Source organism: Xylaria bambusicola, assembly GCF_022495145.1.
Source record: "Xylaria bambusicola strain CBS 139988 unplaced genomic scaffold F5B22scaffold_17, whole genome shotgun sequence".
NCBI lineage: Eukaryota > Fungi > Ascomycota > Sordariomycetes > Xylariales > Xylariaceae > Xylaria > Xylaria bambusicola.
Window position 1 is genome coordinate 176,131 of NW_025953570.1, and position 21,561 is coordinate 197,691.

At 49.4% G+C, this 21,561-nt stretch overlaps 9 protein-coding genes across 9 annotated transcripts; 4 read left to right on the top strand and 5 right to left on the bottom strand.

Annotated features, from left to right (window-relative positions):
• The first annotated feature begins 1,024 nt into the window (after positions 1-1,024).
• F5B22DRAFT_115524 (putative diphthamide synthesis protein-domain-containing protein) lies at positions 1,025-3,415 on the top strand. Its single transcript, XM_047968831.1, has 2 exons — positions 1,025-1,502; positions 1,578-3,415. The coding sequence occupies exons 1-2, from the start codon at positions 1,325-1,327 to the stop codon at positions 2,726-2,728; spliced, it is 1,329 nt and encodes a 442-aa protein (XP_047831374.1). The 5' UTR covers positions 1,025-1,324; the 3' UTR covers positions 2,729-3,415.
• F5B22DRAFT_115525 (S-adenosyl-L-methionine-dependent methyltransferase) lies at positions 3,416-5,285 on the top strand. Its single transcript, XM_047968832.1, has 2 exons — positions 3,416-4,153; positions 4,233-5,285. The coding sequence occupies exons 1-2, from the start codon at positions 4,103-4,105 to the stop codon at positions 4,905-4,907; spliced, it is 726 nt and encodes a 241-aa protein (XP_047831375.1). The 5' UTR covers positions 3,416-4,102; the 3' UTR covers positions 4,908-5,285.
• Position 5,286: 1 nt separating this feature from the next.
• Positions 5,287-7,166, bottom strand: F5B22DRAFT_115518 (uncharacterized protein). The gene has a single exon (XM_047968830.1). It carries the CDS (start codon positions 6,772-6,774, stop codon positions 5,452-5,454), a length of 1,323 nt encoding a protein of 440 aa, XP_047831376.1. The 5' UTR covers positions 6,775-7,166; the 3' UTR covers positions 5,287-5,451.
• F5B22DRAFT_603912 (aldose-1-epimerase) lies at positions 6,985-9,142 on the bottom strand. Its single transcript, XM_047974774.1, has 2 exons — positions 7,783-9,142; positions 6,985-7,728 (listed from the first exon to the last, which is right to left on the bottom strand). Exons 1-2 carry the CDS (start codon positions 8,618-8,620, stop codon positions 7,352-7,354), a joined length of 1,215 nt encoding a protein of 404 aa, XP_047831377.1. The 5' UTR covers positions 8,621-9,142; the 3' UTR covers positions 6,985-7,351.
• Positions 9,143-10,434: 1,292 nt separating this feature from the next.
• On the bottom strand, positions 10,435-12,470 carry F5B22DRAFT_115671 (P-loop containing nucleoside triphosphate hydrolase protein). The gene is made up of 4 exons (XM_047968833.1): positions 12,061-12,470; positions 11,779-11,996; positions 11,396-11,721; positions 10,435-11,339 (listed from the first exon to the last, which is right to left on the bottom strand). Exons 1-4 carry the CDS (start codon positions 12,239-12,241, stop codon positions 10,526-10,528), a joined length of 1,539 nt encoding a protein of 512 aa, XP_047831378.1. The 5' UTR covers positions 12,242-12,470; the 3' UTR covers positions 10,435-10,525.
• Positions 12,471-13,270: 800 nt separating this feature from the next.
• On the top strand, positions 13,271-14,452 carry F5B22DRAFT_645907 (hydroxymethylglutaryl-CoA lyase; the record flags this gene model as incomplete). The annotated part of the gene is made up of 2 exons (XM_047978657.1): positions 13,271-13,555; positions 13,616-14,452. 2 exons carry the CDS (start codon positions 13,271-13,273, stop codon positions 14,450-14,452), a joined length of 1,122 nt encoding a protein of 373 aa, XP_047831379.1.
• Positions 14,453-15,295: 843 nt separating this feature from the next.
• F5B22DRAFT_115821 (uncharacterized protein) lies at positions 15,296-17,696 on the top strand. The gene is made up of 3 exons (XM_047968837.1): positions 15,296-15,315; positions 15,426-15,484; positions 15,543-17,696. Exon 3 carries the CDS (start codon positions 15,803-15,805, stop codon positions 17,516-17,518), a length of 1,716 nt encoding a protein of 571 aa, XP_047831380.1. The 5' UTR covers positions 15,296-15,315; positions 15,426-15,484; positions 15,543-15,802; the 3' UTR covers positions 17,519-17,696.
• F5B22DRAFT_115731 (sterigmatocystin 8-O-methyltransferase) lies at positions 17,697-19,645 on the bottom strand. Its single transcript, XM_047968836.1, has one exon. The coding sequence runs from the start codon at positions 19,297-19,299 to the stop codon at positions 17,875-17,877; it is 1,425 nt and encodes a 474-aa protein (XP_047831381.1). The 5' UTR covers positions 19,300-19,645; the 3' UTR covers positions 17,697-17,874.
• F5B22DRAFT_115823 (uncharacterized protein) lies at positions 19,617-21,455 on the bottom strand. Its single transcript, XM_047968838.1, has one exon. The coding sequence runs from the start codon at positions 21,256-21,258 to the stop codon at positions 19,933-19,935; it is 1,326 nt and encodes a 441-aa protein (XP_047831382.1). The 5' UTR covers positions 21,259-21,455; the 3' UTR covers positions 19,617-19,932.
• Between the last annotated feature and the right edge of the window lie 106 nt (positions 21,456-21,561).

The window sequence follows — 21,561 nt, forward strand, 5'->3', positions numbered from 1 at the left end:
TAAATAATAAATAAATTTAATTAATATATACCCTTTTTAAAGATAATTTAACCAATTTTCTAATTAAAATATTAGCTAAATTAAGGTTTAATGCTTTTAAAGCATTAGTAAATATATATATATAAAAGCTTTTTCCTTATATATAAAGGTTTACTTTTAACGTAATTTTTTATCCATTATATAGTTTTTTTAAATAAAATAACTTTTTTCTATATAGTATATAGTTTTCTTATTAAATATATTTACTTATATTTATTATAATTATATACTATAAGTTTAAATAATTAATAATAATTAATAAATAAGGTTTTTATATATTAACTATTATACTTTTTTCCTTACCTTAAAATATTTATTACCTTATATATATAAAGGGTTTTTTCACTTTTCCCTTAAAATTCTTATAAAGGTTTTACTTTTTTCCTTTATTTATTAATTTAACAGGTTTTATCTATTTTTCTTAAAACTGGATTATTAATTCTATAAGCTATATTCAGCTTATAAAATTAAGGGGGGATATCAGTCAGGTTATTTACCTAATACCTAATTAGGTAATTCACCTGCAGGGTATTAATCATCTAGGTATAAGTCATAGGTTCGAACCTTACAATGGGTTCGATAGGGAACCCTTCAGGGCACCCTACAGGGCAGCAGCTAGGTCTATATACAACGGGTTATCCCCGCGGTCAGGAAGACCATATTCTATATTCTTATTCATACAACTCTCCTTCCATACTAGATAACTGAATAACTCATCCATTTGCCCCACTTATTAGTCATCTTCTGAACTGCTTATTAAGATATATACAATTACCTAAGCTAACCCACCTAGCCTCCGAGACATATCACAAGATATAGTCGGGGGGGTGTACTGAGAGCTTGGTATTTTGGGAATTTTAGTATTGAGTAATCTTCAGTAAGATGCGAGTCGCTTGTAACTAGCGAGTCTGAGAAGTGTTCTTGTATGGGTGCCTATACCGAGCTAGTGGTGTGAAATAATCATGATGTTAAGAACTTGGGTATTCCATGAAAAGAGCACATGTGATGAAAATGTCCCGACCAAGAACAACGGCAAATACATATATGCATCAATGAAGGTAGGCGCGTTAATGTATTCATGTCTTTACATGAATAACTCGGCCCATTATTCAACTACTAGAGTGTATTGCGCTCTCGGGTCCACAGATTTTAGGTTTCAACCCACCAAAATCTCCAGCGCAGTGTCAATGTTAGCAATCTTTCAATAGACTGTCTCATTGTGAAGCCACTTGTCAAAGGTATCAAAGCCTTTCCGATTCAAGTCCTTATCACATAGCGCAGTATCATGGAGGAAGACCGTGCCCAGACAGATCTCGGCATCGCCGCTGATATCGAAGAGGCTCATGCCCCGCCCCCACCTGAACCGACTGTCAAGCAGCCCAGGAAGAGATTTGTTGGGCGACGTACAGCAGCAAGAAATGCAGGCGCTGAACAATCAGAGGGAGATGCTGGTGCGATCCAAGGTAAGAACTAGTATTCTACACATCCTCTTACTTTGGGGGAAATTTTGGGGCACGAAAGGAACTAAAAGGTACCAGTCTCACAAGCGAGGCGGCCACCTAGGCTACTCAACCAGGTACCCCCTGAGATCCTAGATAATCCAGAGTTAAAGGAGGCCATTGCATTGCTGCCAGCAAACTATTCATTTGAGATCCCAAAGACAATACACAGGATACGCTCGTCTGGTGCGAAAAAGGTCGCCCTACAGATGCCAGAAGGCCTTCTCTTATTTGCCACTACCATCTCGGACATTCTCACTCAATTCTGTCCTGGCATTGAGACTCTTATTATGGGAGATGTCACCTACGGAGCTTGCTGTATTGACGATTATACCGCACGAGCTCTAGGGTGTGATCTCTTAGTGCATTATGCACACAGCTGCTTGATACCAGTTGATGTCACAAAGATCAAGGTGCTCTATGTTTTCGTTGACATTAGCATCGATACAGCACACCTACTCGCGACTATGGAGCGCAACTTTGCACCACCAAAGACCGTCGCAATAGTGGGCACAATACAGTTCAACGCGACCATCCACGGCGTGCGTTCTGCACTCGAAAAGGCCGGTTTTAAGGTGTTGATCCCACAAATAGCGCCGCTGTCAAAGGGTGAAATCTTAGGATGCACATCTCCGCGTTTACCAGATACCGAAAACGTCGATCTCATCCTATATCTAGGAGATGGGCGCTTCCATCTTGAAAGCATCATGATCCATAACCCGAAAATATCGGCCTACAGATATGACCCTTACTCAAGAAAGTTAACCCGTGAGACATATGGCCACGAGGAGATGCAGAACTTGCGAAAAGATGCCATTCAGACAGCCAAAGGCGCGAAGAAGTGGGGGCTGATTCTCGGATCACTTGGTCGCCAAGGCAATCCACACACTATGACACTTATCGAAGAGAAGCTAAAGTCGATGGGCATCCCTTGGGTGAACCTACTCCTGAGTGAGATCTTCCCAGGAAAGCTCGCCATGATGAGCGATGTGGAATGCTGGGTGCAAGTCGCTTGCCCGAGACTTAGTATTGACTGGGGGTATGCCTTTCCACGTCCACTGTTAACGCCATATGAGGCTCTTGTAGCTTTGAATGAGAGACAAGACTGGTCAGATACTGGTGTCTACCCCATGGATTATTATGCCAGAGAAGGGCTGGGAAGAACTAAAGATGTTAGGGTCTCTACTTGAGCACTATCAAACTAGAACTGGGTGAGCAATGAAACATTATGTGGTACGGTTCATTCCGGAGTTCAGGAGTATACATGTAATTGAAGCAAGGTTCACAATCAGGAGGACAACACGGTCCTCTCTTCGAAGAAGACTATATGAAGTCGTCATCAGGCACCATTCATACAGTGTATTGCCGACATGATTATACATCACTCTCTCGCTTGTGGTGATGTTAATTGATCTCTCCCCATATATTCATCGTGAGGGCGTGCGCCATCTTATCCCTGCGAGTCTAACCCAAGCTTTGCCGTTCTAAGTATCACGTACAATAAGTATTATGGTAGAATGGGAGGATGGTAGCGCGCACAAAGGTATCATAATAGTTCTTGTACTCATGTGATGCAAACTTTGCGGATACCGTGGCGCGATTCCCACGAGACTAAATGAAACAAGCCTAGAGCACACTGAGAGGAATCAGAGGGATAGAATCGCATGAAGTACCACCCAATGGATGTGGATTACATGAACGATAGCTCCGTATCCCATTGGAGCGAATATACAGGTGGCTTACTTGCTGGTACTCTTGAGGCTGGTCTCATCATTACATCAACTCCGGAATTGAGATTGAAGCTAAGCATACATCAGGGATGAATGGCCGCGTCACCGATATGATAGAATCCCCAATGACATGTGAACTACTACGTACATATACTAATTATAGGTTTTGGCAGCCCAGCTGTGCAATCTGATGATCAGATAAGATCACAAAATATGGATGCCTAAACCTCGGATATGTTCGGCAACAAATAATACGTCGGAAGTTGCTGCGCTAGGATTCTCTACAATGTATGTTGGCAAAGCCGGAGCAAGCATATCACCTTGGCACTTATTGTGACTCAACCGGCCACGGGATTTCATGCGGGATATCAGAGTCAAATTAGTCCATCATATCCCTTTGCTGACACGCGGGCTCTCTCAATCCCCGTAAATACGTCGTGTCTGTGCTACGGGATGCTGACCCATGCTACGGCCGAAATCTCGGAGATAACTCTGTCCGCACCTCCTGAAGCTCGGAGCTCGGGGAATGGAGGTGAATAATAGGGAAGAAGAGGCAAACAACACATCAGCCACTCATCTTGGTATAAGAACCCTGGGATGCGAGTTGCTAACTGGCGCACGAAGCTAATGCAGAAGATCAACCCCAGACACGTCACAGACTTTTTAGCAAACATACACAGGTACGAATCGAGGATCGACAAGGGCTTTCAGCGATGCCTATAAAAGAATACACTGTCCACGAGCTTCGTCTGCTCCTAGGACTTGAACATACAGACGACTGTTATCTATCACACTCACCAAGTCCTTTAGATACCTCCTCTCAAGATCACCACCATGTCGACTCAAGGTCTAGCATTCAAGGGCAAATTCCATGTCCAAAACGAGGTACGTCTTATCTCCCACGCCGTATCCCCACGGCACACGCGCATGCACAACTGTTATAAATTCCTAACAATAGACACAGACATGGACGGCCGTGGACGAGTATACGCAGTTTCACCTCCACCCATCCAGCGCACCCAACCACAAAGTGCTCCTTGACGCGCTGCGCAACTCGCGCGACAATGGGCTGCCGGACATCGCCACGGCGCCCACGGTGGCCAGGATGTACGCGCTGCAATGCAAGGCCAGCAAAGTGCAGCACGCGCTGGAGTTCGGCACACTAGGCGCGTACACCTCCATCTGGCTGGCGACGGAGAACCCGGCTCTCCAGGTGACGTCGCTCGAGATCAGCGCGCACCACGCGGCCGTGGCGAAAGAGAACCTGGAGAACGCGGGCGTCGCGGACCGCGTGAGCGTCCGCCTCGGCCCAGCGCTGGACCTGCTACCGGCCCTCGCGGCGGAGATCGAGCGCGGCGAGAAGCCGAAGCTGGGATTCGTCTACATCGACGCCGACAAGGAGAATAACTGGAACTACCTCGACCGCGTGATTGCGCTGTGCGAGCCCGGGGCCGTGATTTACGTGGATAATATCGTCCGCGGCGGGAGTATTCTCGATGCGGCGAATCCGGAGCCGAGGACGCAGGGGGCTCGGCGGGTTGTGGAGATGTCTGGGAAGGACGAACGCATTGATAGCGTTGTCATGCAATTTGTGGGCGAGAAGGGGTATGATGGGATGTTGATGGCTGTTGTACGGTAAGTGTGGCAGAGTATTGGGCAGTGACCTCGACTCAATTTTGATGGGCTAAGGCTTTGGATGACAGCTCCGTGATTTACACTATAGAATGAGATCACGAATTCCATGAAACTTCTGCACATAGTAGTCTCCTATTTCTTGCATTTGATTTCGGGAATCAGCCCTTGAAACCTACAAATATGTGAAGACTGAAGATGAAATATTTCATTACCGGGTTTCCTACTAAAACTTACTCTCTTGAGCACTTAATAAAAGATGATTGCACCTAGTTATTGATATTAGGAAAAAATTGGAAATATCGATAATATAAGAAAGTAATACAGGCATTCTTGCTTTAGCTTGGAGTCAACTTTGGTCAGTTTTGGAGAGAAATTAAGGAATGGAACATTTCATTACTTAGTTGGGTGTATCTAAAGTAGAGGGTTACCGTGTTACTTTTCCCTCTGGAAATCAAAAACGCCAACCCCCAAGCCCCTATCTAATTTAAGTAGGTGAAAAGGAACATTATTCCACTGGATGTTTTTCGTGAGTTGCTTTCATTTATGCACTACGACAGCTGCTTCATATTAGACAGCATATTAGTAAGCTCTTGCCCTGAAGTCGGGGGTGGTGTGTTACCGTATGTCTTCTCGAGAAACCAGAAGATCTGGAGCGCTATAGCCCAGCGTCTTCGCGCAATATCATACGAGTCAAGCCCATGTCTAGCAGAGACCGGCGTCCAGTCGATATCCTCACAGCTATTCTCGAAGTACTGCACTACTTGCTTAGCGAACACCGCCGCAGCGAAGGTTATGCCATCTGCGCGTCTGTGGGAGCTCAGCCTCGACTCGGACCAGTTTACCAGGGACTCTCGGGAGTATGTGAAGAAGACCATAACGAGCTTGAGCTTTTCGGGCTGGTCTGCGATAGTCGGCTGGCCGGGCGCTGAACGCCACTGGCGGAAAGAGGCTTGTACTTCCGCGCTGTTTAGTAGTAGTGCTGTGGCGATAGAGTCAGTGCCGAAACCTAGCCATTCGGAAAGGAGAGAGAGGTTGGGAGGGTTGGAACGATCGAATTGAGTGGGATTTGATACCGTTGAGTCAACAGTTGACACAGGAGAGACCAAAGACCCCTGGCTTTCATCAGGCAGGGTTGCTGTGATCGGAGTGGGTGGCGTTGCCTGGGCTGATTGAGCAGCTTCATATTCTGCTGCTCTTTTTTTCAAGTATTTCAGATACCTGAGCCGCTCCCGGCTAGCTGGTGTGCCCTGAGTTACGTTCAGAGAAGTGCTTGCTGCTGAGGTCGTAGGCGCTGGGGTTGGAGCAGCCTGTCGTTCGTCTGGAACGTGGGTATACCCTTTGGTGAGGTCGAGGATCACGCCCTGGCAATTGCGCTCAACGCTCTTCCTAAATCCTGCAAGCGCTTGGTCAAGTACATTCAGCGCAGTCTTCAGTTGATCGCGGGCTTGCTCGTTCTGAATACTTTCTATATCTCCATGAGCTCGAAAAAAGTCGAGATGAGCCGTATCAATTATCTGGAGAAGTCCCGCGACTTTCTGGTGCTCGATATTTTCCAGCGCTGAATCGAATCGCCTGATGGCGTATTCGATCATGTCGGCATCGTCAGTAGGCAGGAGCGGTGTAGACGAGAGCGTGTCCGTTAGTCGTTGCTTGATCTCTGCCCCTATGCTGCGGGCAGACCCGAGAGACTCTTCGGTTACCTCTCTCATTTTCCTTTGTTTCTTCTGTCCACGGTTGAACTTCTGCAAGGGAGCGTCTAGCGCCCGTCTAAGGTCATAGCATTTCTCTGCGGCTAGGGTTAGCTCTCCAAGAACCTCTGCTAGCACGGTAGATAGAGACTTTGGGTCAGTGCTGTTATGAGGAGACGCCATTTTATTCTGTGATTTCTGCGCTATTGTCCACTGTCTGCTTCCAATTGCTGTTTGAATGCTGTTGTTCAAGTTGTTTCAGTTGTTATTGCTGTGTTGTTAATGATGATGATGAGGAGGAATGATGTTCGAACCGAGATAAGTCGCAATCCCTACTTATACACAAATCAGCGAGAAGAAACCGTTGATTTTTCAAAGAAAACAATAGGCATTCAGGACTACAAGGCTGCTAGTAACAAAGAAGAGAGATCTTCACTTCTGCTTTATCTGCGATCAAGCATTGTGAAAATTAAGCAAAGCAAGTAGAATGCGATTGTTATCCTTTACGTTCAGCTAATTGTGCTCAGTATCTGAAAGAGACTTCAATCATGAGAAAAAGTGCCCAATTATTTGTGTTTGTACAATAGCATGGTACTCATATCAGTTCTTTAGGTGTATCAATGATAAAGCGTAATTAGCGTGAACATGGCCGTGATAGCTACGAGGAAAGAGAAAATCACACCACGGGTCTATTTGTATCATGGAGTGATACTAAATTATTACATTTGAATTGTAAGTCTGTCCCACTGCAATCGCCATTCTACGACGTTGCAGTGGAATTAATGGAAAAGACATAACTAGCCTGAAGGACGTAGGGATCGCCACCGGGTCCGAAGATCTGCTTGCTCTCGCGTCCCCATTCTGGGTGGTTGATGCCATCGATCCAATCTTCGACTTCCATTACGACACAGCCGTATCGAGGGATCGTACGAGGGAAGTCCGGTTCGTCATGAAGTCCTTGGGTCTCCTTGAGTGTCAATGTACCGTTTTGACCGTTGCATGAATACACCTGGAATGCTTCCTGGTCGGTATAGATGTCAACCTGAATGCCTGACCATGGAGAGTGAAGACGTGCAACGTAATTGCCCTCGTCACGCCAATTGTACGGCTCCTGGCGGCTGATGAGCCAGGCATTATCTGTTTTATGCGTTAGAAGAGCCAAACTGTATACGAGCTACTCGGCCAACTCACCATAACCTGTGCAGCCCAGGCCACAGTTGTTTACGGCCTCGGGGTCGTTCAAAGAGGCGCCAATTTGTTTGGGAGCACTCCAAAAGTCATTGACGGACCCCTTCTTGTTTGCAAGGATGTCTCCAGTTGGAATCAGAATGTTGTCGACACCAATGCGCTGGCCGCTGTAGGGCAAGTATAAGGTGTGGTTGAGGGCGGTGTTAGTCTCGTTGTTGGCAAAGCCATCCAGATTCCAGTAAGTATGGCTGCTGAGCATAATGGGGGTCTTCTTTGTAGTGGCGATGGCGACCATCTTGAAATCCCAAGTATAATCATTGACGGTGTAGGTGATATACGAGACTACCTCACCTGGGAAGCCTTCCTTGCCGTCGGGGTCGACGATTGAGAACGTAATGCTGTCCTTGGTGTGTGAGACAACGGTGAAATTCCTAAAGTCCCAGCCGTCGTGACCGCCGTGTAGGGTGTCGGCGCCGTCGGGCGCGGCCGCGGTAGGGTTCTCGTTCGGGTCGACGTTGTAAGTAACACCATCAATCTCGAACGTGCTGTTCTTGATACGATTCGCATAGCGACCGGGGACTCCGCCGAAGTGTGGGTGCTGCTTGTCAACCTCATAGTAGCTGGCGTTGTCAAAGCCACCTACGATGTCTCTCTGGATGCCATACTGGTCATTGATGAGCAATCTGGAGATCGAGGCACCGTATGGGATGAAGGCCGCGTCTAGGCCGTCGCTGCGGATCCAGTACAGACCATTCTCGTCAGGCCCGTTCGTGGCGTAGTCGGCCGAAGCAATTGGGAGCGACAGAGCTCCTAATGCGGCCAGGCTAGAGTTTAGACGCATTCTGGCTCACGGACAACAGCAACAACAAGCGACCTGTGTCAGGTTTCACGATTGGAACGAAACCTGCTGTTGTGCTGATTTGCGGATGGGTTTGGTAGTCGGCGGGAGACTACGACAACAACGACCAAAACAAGGGAGAGACAGGCACGTCACGCAATGCAACCTCGAAGCTGGCTCTGGGGAAGAGGGGAGCTCTTATATACCTACTTAAGGTACCCAGGTAGGTAAATAGGTGTGTTAAAAGCTACCGAGGTAAGCCGTTCGTCGGACCCAGGAAAACCCAGGACTATAAGCATGGGACGATGGGACGACACCGAAGGATGGGATCAACAAAGAGAGCAGCATCAGGCTACGGAATTCATTAATCTTACTTACTTTTTCTAATGTTGCATTTGACTTGACGCAGGCGGGCGGCAGCAGCAGCAGCACGTTGCATTGGCTTGGCCGAGATTGAATCATTTATCCCAGCTCTGGCCAGTAGCATTCATCGTGGGCGGCACTGAGAACGCGGCACTCCACCACTACGACTTCCTTCTAACCTGAGCTGGGCTAGCTTCGAGAGCTACTCCGCCTTCTTGGCATCGTGGGAAAGTTGGGGTCGAGGTCGGGGAAGTTGAACGACAGGGATATGACCAGACTGGCTGACCCGAATCCAGAAGGTCCTTCGTCATCCTTATTCAATCCGCCGTGTTCTCGACGTTCGTGATTCGTCTGCACGCAGACCGGGACATTGGTCGTCAGGTCATCCGGTCATGGCCAGTCTAGGTAGCCTGACCTCCGCACCGTTCACCAAGACCTTGATCCGTAGCCTTGGGTCTACATGTAAATAACTACTACTATACTACCGTATGTACTTTACTAACAGGCACGCCATGGGCTTGATCCAAGCCGTCATCATCGGACCGTTTATGTTGGTCGTGTTAAAAAAGAGTCATATGCACGAGATACTGCAGGAAGATAGATGCCAATTGCCTATTCAATCAACATGATACTACTGTATCTATCTCACCGACTCACCACAAAGGGGCTGCAAGGGAGCGATTTGGTATCAAGTCAGTTATGACGCTGCAAGTCTACATTTAACAAGGTATCCTCTGCTTATTCCTCCCGTAAATGCCACCTCATATATTTCTTCCCCGCTCCGAAGTAAGCCCATCGCATCATCTGCGGCTCAGCCAATGTCTCTCGTATTCTGGAACATTTTAGCATGTACAGTAGGTAAATTCTGACAAGAAGCATGTGTATAAAGGTTCGTCTGAACATCTAAACAAAAGGGGAACACAATCCATCGCCTTGGCAAAGATGCCACGTGCTACTCATACCCATATCACAAGGCAATAAAGGTATACTTGATATATTCTGTATTGTGCCTTGACCTACCTGGTATCGTTCCATCCTCTCCTGCGGTACCTAGGTATCCCCTTCCTACCATGTGAACCCCTGTAGCTTCGCGCAATGCATTACACCGAAGCCATGGCCAATTAAGGAACAGTAGACATGGGGACGATCGGAACCAATACTCTGCGCAACGCTGTCAATGAGCACTCACAGATCAGATAAAAATAAGCCTTTGTTCATTGAAATACTCCATCTCCTTCGAATGAACCCTACCAGGCGCGTCAGTGGACGGAACCAAATTCTGCCACGACCTCACCCCCTGTTGTTGATCCTTACATCTAGTGACATACATCTAGTAACACGTGGGTGCCCCAAGCAGTTGTAATTTTCACTTCAGAATCATACTATACGACAATCAAACAGAGTGCGACCAAGAATATTGCTAAATTTCGATGTCTTGAATGATCATGGAAAATAGAAAAAAGGGCCTTGACCCCGCAATGTACGACACCATCGCTTATAACGATACACACCTATCTAGTCACTGTCCTGCCCCTTGACCTGCTATTATACGTCAACAAGGTTTTCTTCCTCTGGCTCTCCTCCGTCCGTGTCCCGCACGCCCTTGTCATTTTTATCCTTCCCCTTGCCCTTGCGCTCTGTGGAGCGATGGTAGTATTCCTGAATGACCTTGGCTGGGATACGGTTAAGCAGCTCCTTAGGGTAGATGCGCAGTAAGCTCCACGCAATGTCTAGCGAATCGTAGATGGAGCGAGTCTCGTATGCGCCTTGGGCGACGAATTGACGCTCGAACTTTTCTAAGAATTCCAGAGACAGCTTGTCCTCGGCTGACAGCGCCTCCTCACCGACGACTGCCTTCATGGCCGCGGCGTCGCGACCGATGGCATATTTAGCATAGAGCTGGTTGGATACATCACCGTGATCCGCCCGCGTCATACCTTCACCAATAGCCGACTTCATTAGACGAGAGAGTGATGGCAACACATTAATGGGAGGGTAGATGCCACGGTTATCCAGTTGACGATCAACGGTGATCTGGCCCTCAGTAATGTATCCGGTCAAATCAGGGATAGGGTGGGTGATATCGTCGTTCGGCATGGTCAAGATGGGAATCTGGGTAATAGAGCCATTTCGTCCCTCGACACGGCCGGCTCGTTCGTAGATGGTGGACAAATCAGTGTACATGTAACCAGGGAAACCACGTCGACCCGGCACTTCCTCTCGAGCAGCTGAGACTTCTCGGAGGGCATCACAATAGGCGGAGAGATCGGTAAGAATAACCAGTACGTGCTTCTCAAGCTGGTAGGCGTAGTATTCGGCTGTGGTGAGGGCTAAACGAGGAGTAATGATACGTTCAATGCTATGATTGGATTTTAGTATGTGGTTTCAATTGAGCATAGGAAAGGGTCAACGTACGTGGGGTCATTAGCAAGGTTGAGGAACAGAGTGACGCGCTCCAAACTGCCGTTCTCCTCGAAATCGCGCGTGAAGAATCGTGCGGTTTCCAAGTTGACACCCATGGCAGCAAAGACAATAGAGAAGTTTTCCTCGTGGTCATCGTGCACACCCTTATTCGTAGCTCCCTTTTTCTTGACCAAGCCAGCCTGTCGACAGATCTGAGCGGCGATTTCGTTGTGTGGTAAACCGGCGGCGGAGAAGATAGGAATCTTCTGTCCACGGGCAATCGAGTTCATGGTGTCGATAGTTGAGATACCGGTAGAAATCATTTCTTCGGGATACACCTGTTCGTACTGCTTAGCTCACAATCCTGGGTCAGTGTCTCGGGATCTGAGGCGTACTCTCGAATAAGGATTGATAGGGCTGCCGTTGATATCAAGATATTCTTCAGCTAAGACTTTAGGTCCCTTGTCGATAGCTCTACCCGATCCATCGAAGATACGACCCAGCATATCTTCTGAGACACCGAGCTTCAGACTCTGCCCACTAAACTCGACCTTCGTCTTCTTGACATCGATACCGGTTGTACCTTCGAAGACCTGGACCACGGCACGGTCGCCTGTGGAAGTGACAGTGCGTTAACATCGATATCAAGAGCTTTGGGGGCAGCAACGAAAGCTTACCTCGGGCCTCGAGGACTTGACCAGATCGTTCCGTTCCATCGGGGAGTGTAAGAGTGACGATTTCATTGTATCGCGGGTGCTTTACGTTTTCGAGGATAACCAGGGGGCCGTTGACACCAGCGACTGTGTTGTAGCGAACCCGAGGCACAATAGAGTACGAGGAAGACTCTCGAGGATCCATGGCGCCAGTCACTGATGGAGAGCAAGATTGAGCGCCGGTAAGGAGTCCGTTATGGGAGGTGGAGAGGCGAAGGAGAGGTTTTCGAGAGCTCCCGGTCAAAGCTTGGTAGACCCAAGGCGAAGATGTAGGCTGTCGAGGTTGAGGCAAGCAGCAAGCTTCAGCCACTAATCCACGGGAGGTGTTGACGTTGTAGGTTAAGGTAACACTGTAGCAGATAACCAGCCACAGCTGAACACTGCGAGCCTTTTAACAGCACCTGGCAATCATTTCTTTTTCGGGCAGGGCCTAGATAGCGTGTCTAGGTGGGGTCTATCTAGGCCTTCAGGCGTTGTACCTAGGCGCTATGCTACGGACTATTTAGTGCCTATACCTACATATGTAGGTACTATGTACCTATCTATCAGCATGTGCCTTAACTTTTTCATGATATATAAAACTTATCTTATAAATTAGAGAGATAAAAGTTGATATAGACGAGACATCGCGAGAAAAGAAAGAAATAAATAAATAAATAACGAGTGCAGAATGGTATAGGTAGGTATTCGATGTAGATGCGCGGTAGCAGAGTGATCAAGATGGATTTGTTCACCTGCTTGGCTTCACATTACCCACTACGTTCCCCAGGTCCTGATTCTGCCCTGACATCTTTTGTTCATAAGCCTAGGAGGCAAATGAGCGGTTAATCACTTCCATCATATAGCCTTGAAACTGGCTTAAACCGCCGGTATGATTGCAATCGATTGCAATTTCTGGGGATATCTCCAACCCTCCACCCCACACTAGGTCCCTGGTGACCTCATGCGTGATAGTTACCTCCTGGTTACATATAGCTACCTACCTACTCTAGGTAGCTCGAGAGCTTGAGCCGTGAATGGCCGAACGTTTCCAGTTCCCACGCCACCTCTTTCACGTCTACCTAGGATTTGACCTCGAACCGAAACCAGGGCATTGACAGCATATTCCATATGATCCATTGAGACTCTCCGGCCGCCCTTCAGTAACTCAGGCGGCGAGCGAGATAACCTCAAGATGGCGTCGCTACGTCCCTCGATTCTCTTGGCCCGTCTCCGAACTCCCCGCGCATGCTCTGCTTCGTTGCGACGCTTTGCGACTGCCTCGGATGTACGAGGCCAGCCCCAGCAACAACCTGACAATCATGTGCGAGTAGTCGAGGTTGGACCCAGGGATGGTCTGCAAAACGAGAAGAAGGCCATATCTGTAGCAACTAAAATCGAATTGATCGAGAGGCTGGCGAAGACCGGTGTCTCTGTCATTGAAGCAGGATCGTTTGTCTCCCCAAAATGGGTACCACAGGTTGGGCTTACTGCCTGGATTCGAAGTGAATACGTCCGACTGACAGTTGTATACTTATAGATGGATAATTCTAGCCAGATCATGGAGCATATTCTAACGAAGAACATACCCTCACCCTCACCAATTACCTATTCCTTCCTTGCTCCGAATGCGAGGGGCGTCGCCGACGCAACGGCTATTCTACAGAAACACCAAGGCGCATACCTCAACGAAAACGACGCATCAAAGGGTGGGGATGGTAAGCCCATGATGGAGCTTGCCGTATTCGCCGCTGCCACCGAGAGCTTTTCACAGAAGAACCTCAACTGCGATATTGCAACATCCCTGGAAAGGTTCAAGGACGTCATCCAAGGCGCTAAGCAAGCCGGGATTCGGGCTCGAGCATATATTTCAGTAGTACTAGGATGCCCTTTTGAAGGATACGATGTCGACCCGCACAAGGTGGCTGAGATTGCCGCCTCGCTTCTCGAGATGGGAGCCGATGAGATCTCCCTTGGCGATACCACCGGCATGGGAACTGTGGTGCGCACTCAAGCGTTGTTGCGGTGCATAACCGCTGCGGGTATTCGAACCGAGGATATTGCAATGCACTTTCACGATACATATGGGCAAGCCCTAGTCAACACTGCCGTTTCGTTGGAACATGGAATCAGAACCTTTGACAGTTCAGTGGGTGGCCTGGGCGGCTGCCCTTACAGCCCAGGGGCCACCGGAAATGTGTCGACAGAAAATATGGTATACTTCTTAGAGACCCTAGGAATGAACACAGGTATTGACCTTGATGCTATGGCGGATATTGGACAGTGGATTACTGGAGAGCTCGAGAAACCGAACGACTCCGTTGTCGGAAAAGCAGTGCTTGGAGCCCGCAAAGCCGCGGCAAATACGTCTACATAACACAGTTCAATCCAAATTTATATAACACGTAGCGATTTCATAACTATCATCAGAGCGTTAAGGCATACAAAAGTTTTTTGAACCCTACTTCTCCTTTGACTGTGCTCGAGTAGATGGGAGTGCCACTGCAATAGCATCAGCAGCGTTTCAAGTTCTATCATGGAACCATCGAAAGAAAATCGGTTTCTTTGACTAATATCAAAACTGTTCAGCTATCTACCCTACAGGAAAATTCTCATAGCTATTCCCATGCCATTGTACAAACAATACGATGTACTACCCAAAGCCTCATGGATTGCTCAACATTCTTTCCTCCAATACAAACTGCAAGTGATGCAGCGAAAGAAGCAGAACATAAGAGGGATACTCCAAAATCCTTCGATACTCTTCTTCCAGTACAGTACAGTAGTGCGGGTTCCTGCGAACTTGGCAGAGTTGGAGACTATAAGGATTATAGTATTATAAGCACTCGCACTCCCTCGTCCTATAGGAATCAAGGATAATATCCGAACGGTGACAGACTTTTCGGAATTGTAGTTTTTCTAGTCATATACATAGACTCAGAGATGGGAAGCTTTCTTTGATGCCATCACATCTAGCACAATATTCATATTTTCATTTAATGGTTACTTACACTAGCGCGAGGGAGGTCAGCGGAGACCATCACGGTAACTATCTTGAAGTTAAAATCTGTGACGACTTTTACGCGGTAACCGTCTACGAAATATGACTCTCACAAGATGTCCAAATACCTGGGACGATCCCGGAGGCCTTAAGACCGTCACGGTGACCATCTCTGCTACCCCCTCCTTGGCGCTAGGGTGCTTACCAACATCATCATTATATACTACCACAATGCCACTGCAGGTACCCTACTCCCTCACTGTTAAATAAAGCCTCAACTTGAATCACTATATTGATCGTCGGTCGACTGTTGGCAAGATATATAAAGCTTACAGGGCATCACAACCAGGGCGCGCCTCTAAATCCCTGTCTAGTTCCATCTACTACGGCATAGTCTAGACCTGCTAGGTAGGTTCGATCTCCATTGTAAAATAACCAACAATAGTTAATTACTACGGGGCCCAAGAATGATCACTTTCCCGCGGCCGAAGGGCGCCGAGAGAATTAACTTTTTGTCCCCCCATATCGGGTATGCTATCTTCAGGCAGATGGTTCTACTCTTGATTATTCCCGTCTGCGTCTTACACGTTACCGTCTGTACTATTTCGTTCGGAATTTAGAGTTTACGACGGAGACGGAGCTCTCTTTGCCAGGCAATCAGGATTATCTCCGGTGGATTCCGTAGGTTACCGAAAGCGATTTCATAGCCAAGCCAAGTCAGGGGTTATGGATAAGTCAAGCACCCGGCACTGGCTGGATCGCTACGGGAAGGGATATCACGCCTGGGTCAGGAAGGGAGACGAATTCATCAGACCATGTGGCTTGTGTGAATTCAAATTCGACTGTGACGGCCGCTACTTCGGAGGCAGGGCCGATGTCAACGGCCTCCTAAAGTTAAATGTCTCGACCCGACTCTCGGGAGAACAACTCCGGCACCACGTCGTGCTTGCATTCACGCTGTTGCGTCTGCGACATTGCTTGCTCGCCGCTAGAACCGAGCTGCGTACCCTCGAGGTCGAGCCTTGGTTTCTGGTGGGAATTCCCCGTACATCGGATGCGGCTATACGGGACGCGGGCTCGGCCCTCCAGTTCCTAGACCCAGCCGTTGACGGAGTATCAGACATGGATGATTTCTATGTCCACGCGCAGAATGTAGCACGTATCGTGAAGCCAAGCGAAGCCATGGCTCGAGTATTCGTGCTACCGAGGAAAGGGGAGGGTAATATACAAGCGCTACAATTCCTGTTTGTGATGGCTCATCAAATCACCGATGGTTTGTCTTCTATGAATTGGATGGCCGATTTCGTACGCATCCTTAACATGCCCACGGAAGAACTCCGCCGGGAGATCGAAATGGCGATTTCGCCCGAGTCGATACGAGCAAAGTTACCTCCAGCCCAGGAAGACCTATACGCTCCCGTGGCCGCAACCACGGCTCGGGAGAGATGGTTCTGGGCGATTACACTCATACTGCGGCACGTGGAAAAGCCGATGCCTGCAGCATTCCCGAATCCGCTGCACCGGGATACCCGACTATCTAAGCCACGTCCTTTCGCTCTCAAATACCCCAATGCTCTGGATTACTCCCAGACCCCTCCCCTTAATACTTTCTACGTCAGACTACAGCTCTCCCCAGCCGCAAGTAAACGCCTATATCGCTTATGCAAGGAAGCGAAAGCCAGCATCGGAGCCGGTGGCTTCGTGCTCGTAGGAATGGCCATGATGGCGATCCACGAAGAGCGATTCCCTAACAAGCCGGACGCCGCACGGCGTCCCTTCGTCGGCAGCTTCCCTCTTAATCCCCGCGTATTCTTCGGCGCCAAGAATATCCTGGAGAGTGTGATGCTGGCCTTTTCCAAGGGCATCGTCCTGCCTTTTCTCCCATCACACCTCGACGTAGAGGGTAGGTTTAGGCTCCTCGTTCGTCAGGCGAGTAGACAGCTTTCTGCATACCAGAAAAGAGTCAAACTGCACAATGACAACGAAGCCGTGTCGTATATGGGAATCAAAGGCCCAGGTCGACTCCTCGCGACAAACTACATCGATGGCATAGAGAGGTTGCGAGACACCTTGCCCCCTCGGCTGAAAGATGCCCTACCACCGCCGCAGGGCGAATATGTAGTGCCGTCGTGGGCGGTCAGTAGAGCGACATGTGGTGTCAGTAGTATTGGCGCCATCGACTGGTCCGCTTCAAAGCATGACTTGGGCGCCGACCCTGGCGAGGAGAATGTCGTAGCTAGCATCGAGCGCTTCACCTCAGGCGTCCGTGTGCGTGAGACCGAATTTCTCGTCGGCACCTGGAGCGAGGATGGCATCATTGGCGCCGGTGTTAGCTTTGATGGGAACTTCATCGACGAGGACAGTGTGCAATTGTGGGTTGAGAAGATGAAGTCGATATTAGATGTGTCAGATGATACGTCGAGCTTGAGATCCCGTCTCTGAAGCTCCTAACGTAACTGTATTTCTTCTATTCGTGTGTAAATATACCCAATTATAAATACGACTCTATACATTATTATCATGCAAAGTTGCTAACAACACCCCGATACCTTTTCAAGGACAATAAGCCTCTTGTGGCTCACCTGAAGCCAGATCTTCACCCATCTTTCGAAGTCGATCTGATATCTCAGCAGAAACGCCATCTCTTTGACGGCGTCCACGTGGGGCGCTATCACGACAGAGTAACTAGATAGACTACGTGAGTTGAAGGAGGGGGGCAGTAGGACGATGTTGCTCGCTCTATGTCTCAATAGCACTGGCAGGCCATTAAGAATTTGACGACAACACACGTTCTGTGCCTATCCACTAATCTCCCAAACGTCCTCCTCGGCGCTCTCCTCTTGTAAAGCACCCGCCATGTCTACTTCCAACAATGACATAGCGCTTCCAAATGGCGTTATGACTTGCCGCAGCCGCAACCTTTTATCTGCCGCCACCAGCAATGCCCGCCACTGGTCGAGGTCTCTCTCATGGCCGTTGAAGACCTGCATCATGGTCATGTCACGCACACGCACGACACGCTCCACCGAGCAGGGAACCTGCCCCGGCGTTGGTAAAACTGTGTCCATGATCAGGAGCCTCGCGGCCCCCTTGGCTAGGACGGGTACCAGGTTTTTCAGGATCGTGACTGCTGTATCGTCAGGCCAGTCATGGAGGATCATGCGCAAGAGGTAGACGGCACCGTCAGCGACGGGCTGTGGCTGCGTGAAGTCGTGACCTTGAAAGACAATGCGCGAAAGGACATGGGCCGGCAACGTTGCCTCGGCGGCCTGACGCCCAGCCTCTGCATTGACGGGGAGGTCCTGCACGATGACAGTGAGCTCGGGGAAGCCTCGCGCGAGGGCGATGGCTGCATTCCCTGTTGAGCCCCCGACATCGACGACTGGCCCACGCCCGAGGCCTGCCCAGTGGTATCCGTTCACCAAGTGCTTGACATCCATGGCTTCACTAGTCGTCACGTTGCGCATATATCCAGCAAACTCGGCCGCGTTGGCGGCATCTAAGGCGAGGTGGTCGAAGAAGGGCAGCTCGGTGCCGAAGGCGATGTTGTAGGCGGTCTCATTCCGAACGGTACTGGCGGGTGTGAAGCGGTCGTGTGCTGTGGTCATAGCAAGAGCTGTAGGTGCTGAGCGCTTGGAGAGATAGGACGCCCAGGAATGCACGTCTGCGTCTTGTGCCAGCAGAGCTGAGGTGGCCGAGTGGCCGACTTGGTTCGGTTCGGGTTCACGGAACAGGGCTGAAGTCATGACCATACGAACGATGCTCCGAAGACGTGCTACAGGGACAGCGATGCCGCTACTGGCCCGTTTAGATGCCGCTGCAGCTAAGTCCTCGTAAGAGATGGTTCCTGATGCGGGAACGAGATGGAAAATATCGAAGTGAAGTAGCCAGCTAAGGCAGGCCACATACTGGAAACCGGGAGCGAGATTAGGAACGAACTCGCTGGGTCCTGCAGCAAGCTGGAAAAGCTCCAAGGCAGAAGACATAAGACCATGCCGTGCCTGTTGGATGTTACGCGGTGCAGCCTTGGGAAGAGTGCTGCGTGGGCCATGAGATTCATGCGATGGTTGTGGCTGATCATGAGCCGCGAGATACTGGCTCACTATGATGGCGTTCTTGGTACATCTTAAGGCGAGTTCCTCTAAGGGGAACAAGGGTTGCCTTGCTTGCGAGGTTGGTGCCGAATTCAAGGAGTTCTTGATAGTGGCAAGGTTTGGAGGCATGGTGAGCTTCGGTGCGTATCAGACTTTGAGAGTACCTAAGATATGCCATATTGCAAACCAACAGTACTAATGTAGGGGAAAGCGCAGACCAATACAGCTGAGTTATGCTACAAAGCACCGTTCTATGAAGCCTTCACAAGCCGTTACTTGATACACGAAACATAGTCGACGATAGAAAGGCAGATCTCGGGGTGTTGCCAGTGTGGCGCGGGCTCCTTTTGCTTACCCGGTCTATACGCCCCGAACCCATTCGGGCCCCTGACTGCCTACCGGACATTAGACGCAGCGCGGCTGGGGAACATTGCTGTCTACTCTGGTACATCCTATGGAACTTGCCGCTGATCTCATAGCCGAAATGATGGCTCCTGAATTATGAGCGTTCGCCTTTCGCAGTCTAATTAGTTGACAGAAACTCTACCATGTTCCAGATATACCAGCATCCGCTGTTATATTATGTGCTCATATTGACGGAAAGGCCTTGCTCAGCACCGTTCTGACTTCCACACCATTCAAGATTCGATAATGTGTTCAGGGGCATGTTTCTTGGTCTCTGAACGATATCAAAGCAATGCCAGGTAGGAGAATTGAAAAGCCATAATTCGTTGTCATTATGCCGATGTACGTGGATCTCTCTCACTGCGAGGGGCCAGGAATGTTTTCATGCAGTACAGACAAGCCCGATCTCGCTTTCTTCAAGATATGTCCGTGCTCAGTCCAGAGCCAAGCGCCTAAGCTCTCAAACAAGGCTGTATCTCCCTGGCAAGCTCCTAGCTCCTCGCCTATAGAACAAGCAGCATTTGTATTCTGCAATTCGGACCTGCCGATACACATGAACATGTCAATCAGCGCCCCAACCTTCCTAAGCTCGCTCAAAAGAAGACAATTCGTTAGAGCAGTCTGAAGATTCCGGTCATCGGTTTCAAAGGTGCCAACCGTGACGGGCATGGCGAGAACTGAGACACCACCGCCAATTTCATCGGCCGTCTCCGCAGCGCCGGCCTTAGTCAAGCTACTGCCCGAGACAAATGGCATTGGCTCCTCCGCTGCTGGCGTGGGCGATGCCCCAGTAGTAGTTGCGTTCCAGGCAGCCTGACGATACCACAGCAGCATACGTGACATGATGGAAGCATATAACATAGCCATGTGCGGCGAGCGGGCGCAAGGGCACTTGAGGAGTAGTTCCAGGCGCCTCACAACGTCGCGGCTGCGTGTCAGGATAGAGCCTAGGTCTAATGTACGTGCCAGTACGCCGTCAGAAACAGGAGTAAAAGGGTTAGAGCAATACAAGACGCGCATGATATCCTTAAGCTCTTGAGCGCAGCTATGTCGCTGCGCTGTTGCGCCTGTGACCGCGTTCGGTGTACTGCTATTTTCAGCCGGTTTTGGCGTCGCCCTCGAGTCGCATTGCCAGGTCAGTCCTGTGGTATCCTGGTCAGACAGGTTTGGCGTGAGCACACTGAGGTCGCCAAGGCTGCCAAATGGAAACTGGGCTTGGAAGCCTATGTCAGTTGCAGAGAAGTCAGGAGTGATCGGTAAGGTGCCCTCAGCTAAACCAAACATGAGGTCGACGTTTGTCGCCCTCTTCTCAGACTCGCTGGGCGACGTAACAGGGGGCCGTCGTCGCGGGGGCTTTCCAGACTTTCTCGACACTCCATACACGCATTTGATGCCCTGGGAAACACACCGCGAGCAGGCCGGTCGTCTACGATCGCACTTGGTCTTAGTTCTGGCACGTAAGCCGCTCGTCACACAGTTTAGGAGTGGGCGTTGGTCTCGCACCTTTGCTTGGCCACAGGCGTCACAACTAGACCGGAGCTTCAAATGTGATGCTGGAGCTTGTGACCGGGGCGCAAATGACTCGTGCTGATATGCAAACATGTCGGAATCTAGTTGGAGGTGGCCGTCGTTGGCATAACCCTCGGATGCTAAGACGTTGGCGAACATGCCTGTGTTTTCCATAACGCCTGACTACATGACAAAACCTAATGCATTTCGCTGCCTATCTCAACTGGCTGTTGGTTGTACGTACTTGGTTTGTTCGAGACGGGGAGCTCGAGGGAAGAGGACTAGGTAGAATGCAAGTCACATTTACGTGCGGCTCAGTACGGAGTATTCATGATGTACAGGCGCATAAAGCCGTTGCCTACAGCTCACAGACACCATCAGCAAAGTGGCTTGCGGCAACGTGCAAATTAACCAATGCCACGGCATGTATGAAAATCGGCAAAGTGTTATTGGCTGTTTTCTTTTTGCGTTCGTTTG

Coding starts and splice junctions, on each gene's coding strand:
- F5B22DRAFT_115524 (XM_047968831.1), top strand. CDS start 1,325: ATGGAGGAAGACCGTGCCCAGACAGATCTCGGCATCGCCGCTGATATC. Junction 1,503..1,577: donor AGATGCTGGTGCGATCCAAG/GTAAGAACTAGT, acceptor AAAAGGTACCAG/TCTCACAAGCGAGGCGGCCA.
- F5B22DRAFT_115525 (XM_047968832.1), top strand. CDS start 4,103: ATGTCGACTCAAGGTCTAGCATTCAAGGGCAAATTCCATGTCCAAAAC. Junction 4,154..4,232: donor AATTCCATGTCCAAAACGAG/GTACGTCTTATC, acceptor CAATAGACACAG/ACATGGACGGCCGTGGACGA.
- F5B22DRAFT_115518 (XM_047968830.1), bottom strand. CDS start 6,774: ATGGCGTCTCCTCATAACAGCACTGACCCAAAGTCTCTATCTACCGTG.
- F5B22DRAFT_603912 (XM_047974774.1), bottom strand. CDS start 8,620: ATGCGTCTAAACTCTAGCCTGGCCGCATTAGGAGCTCTGTCGCTCCCA. Junction 7,729..7,782: donor CCTGGGCTGCACAGGTTATG/GTGAGTTGGCCG, acceptor CGCATAAAACAG/ATAATGCCTGGCTCATCAGC.
- F5B22DRAFT_115671 (XM_047968833.1), bottom strand. CDS start 12,241: ATGGATCCTCGAGAGTCTTCCTCGTACTCTATTGTGCCTCGGGTTCGC. Junction 11,722..11,778: donor CTATCAATCCTTATTCGAGA/GTACGCCTCAGA, acceptor CAGTACGAACAG/GTGTATCCCGAAGAAATGAT. Junction 11,340..11,395: donor AACCTTGCTAATGACCCCAC/GTACGTTGACCC, acceptor ATCCAATCATAG/CATTGAACGTATCATTACTC.
- F5B22DRAFT_115821 (XM_047968837.1), top strand. CDS start 15,803: ATGGATAAGTCAAGCACCCGGCACTGGCTGGATCGCTACGGGAAGGGA.
- F5B22DRAFT_115731 (XM_047968836.1), bottom strand. CDS start 19,299: ATGCCTCCAAACCTTGCCACTATCAAGAACTCCTTGAATTCGGCACCA.
- F5B22DRAFT_115823 (XM_047968838.1), bottom strand. CDS start 21,258: ATGGAAAACACAGGCATGTTCGCCAACGTCTTAGCATCCGAGGGTTAT.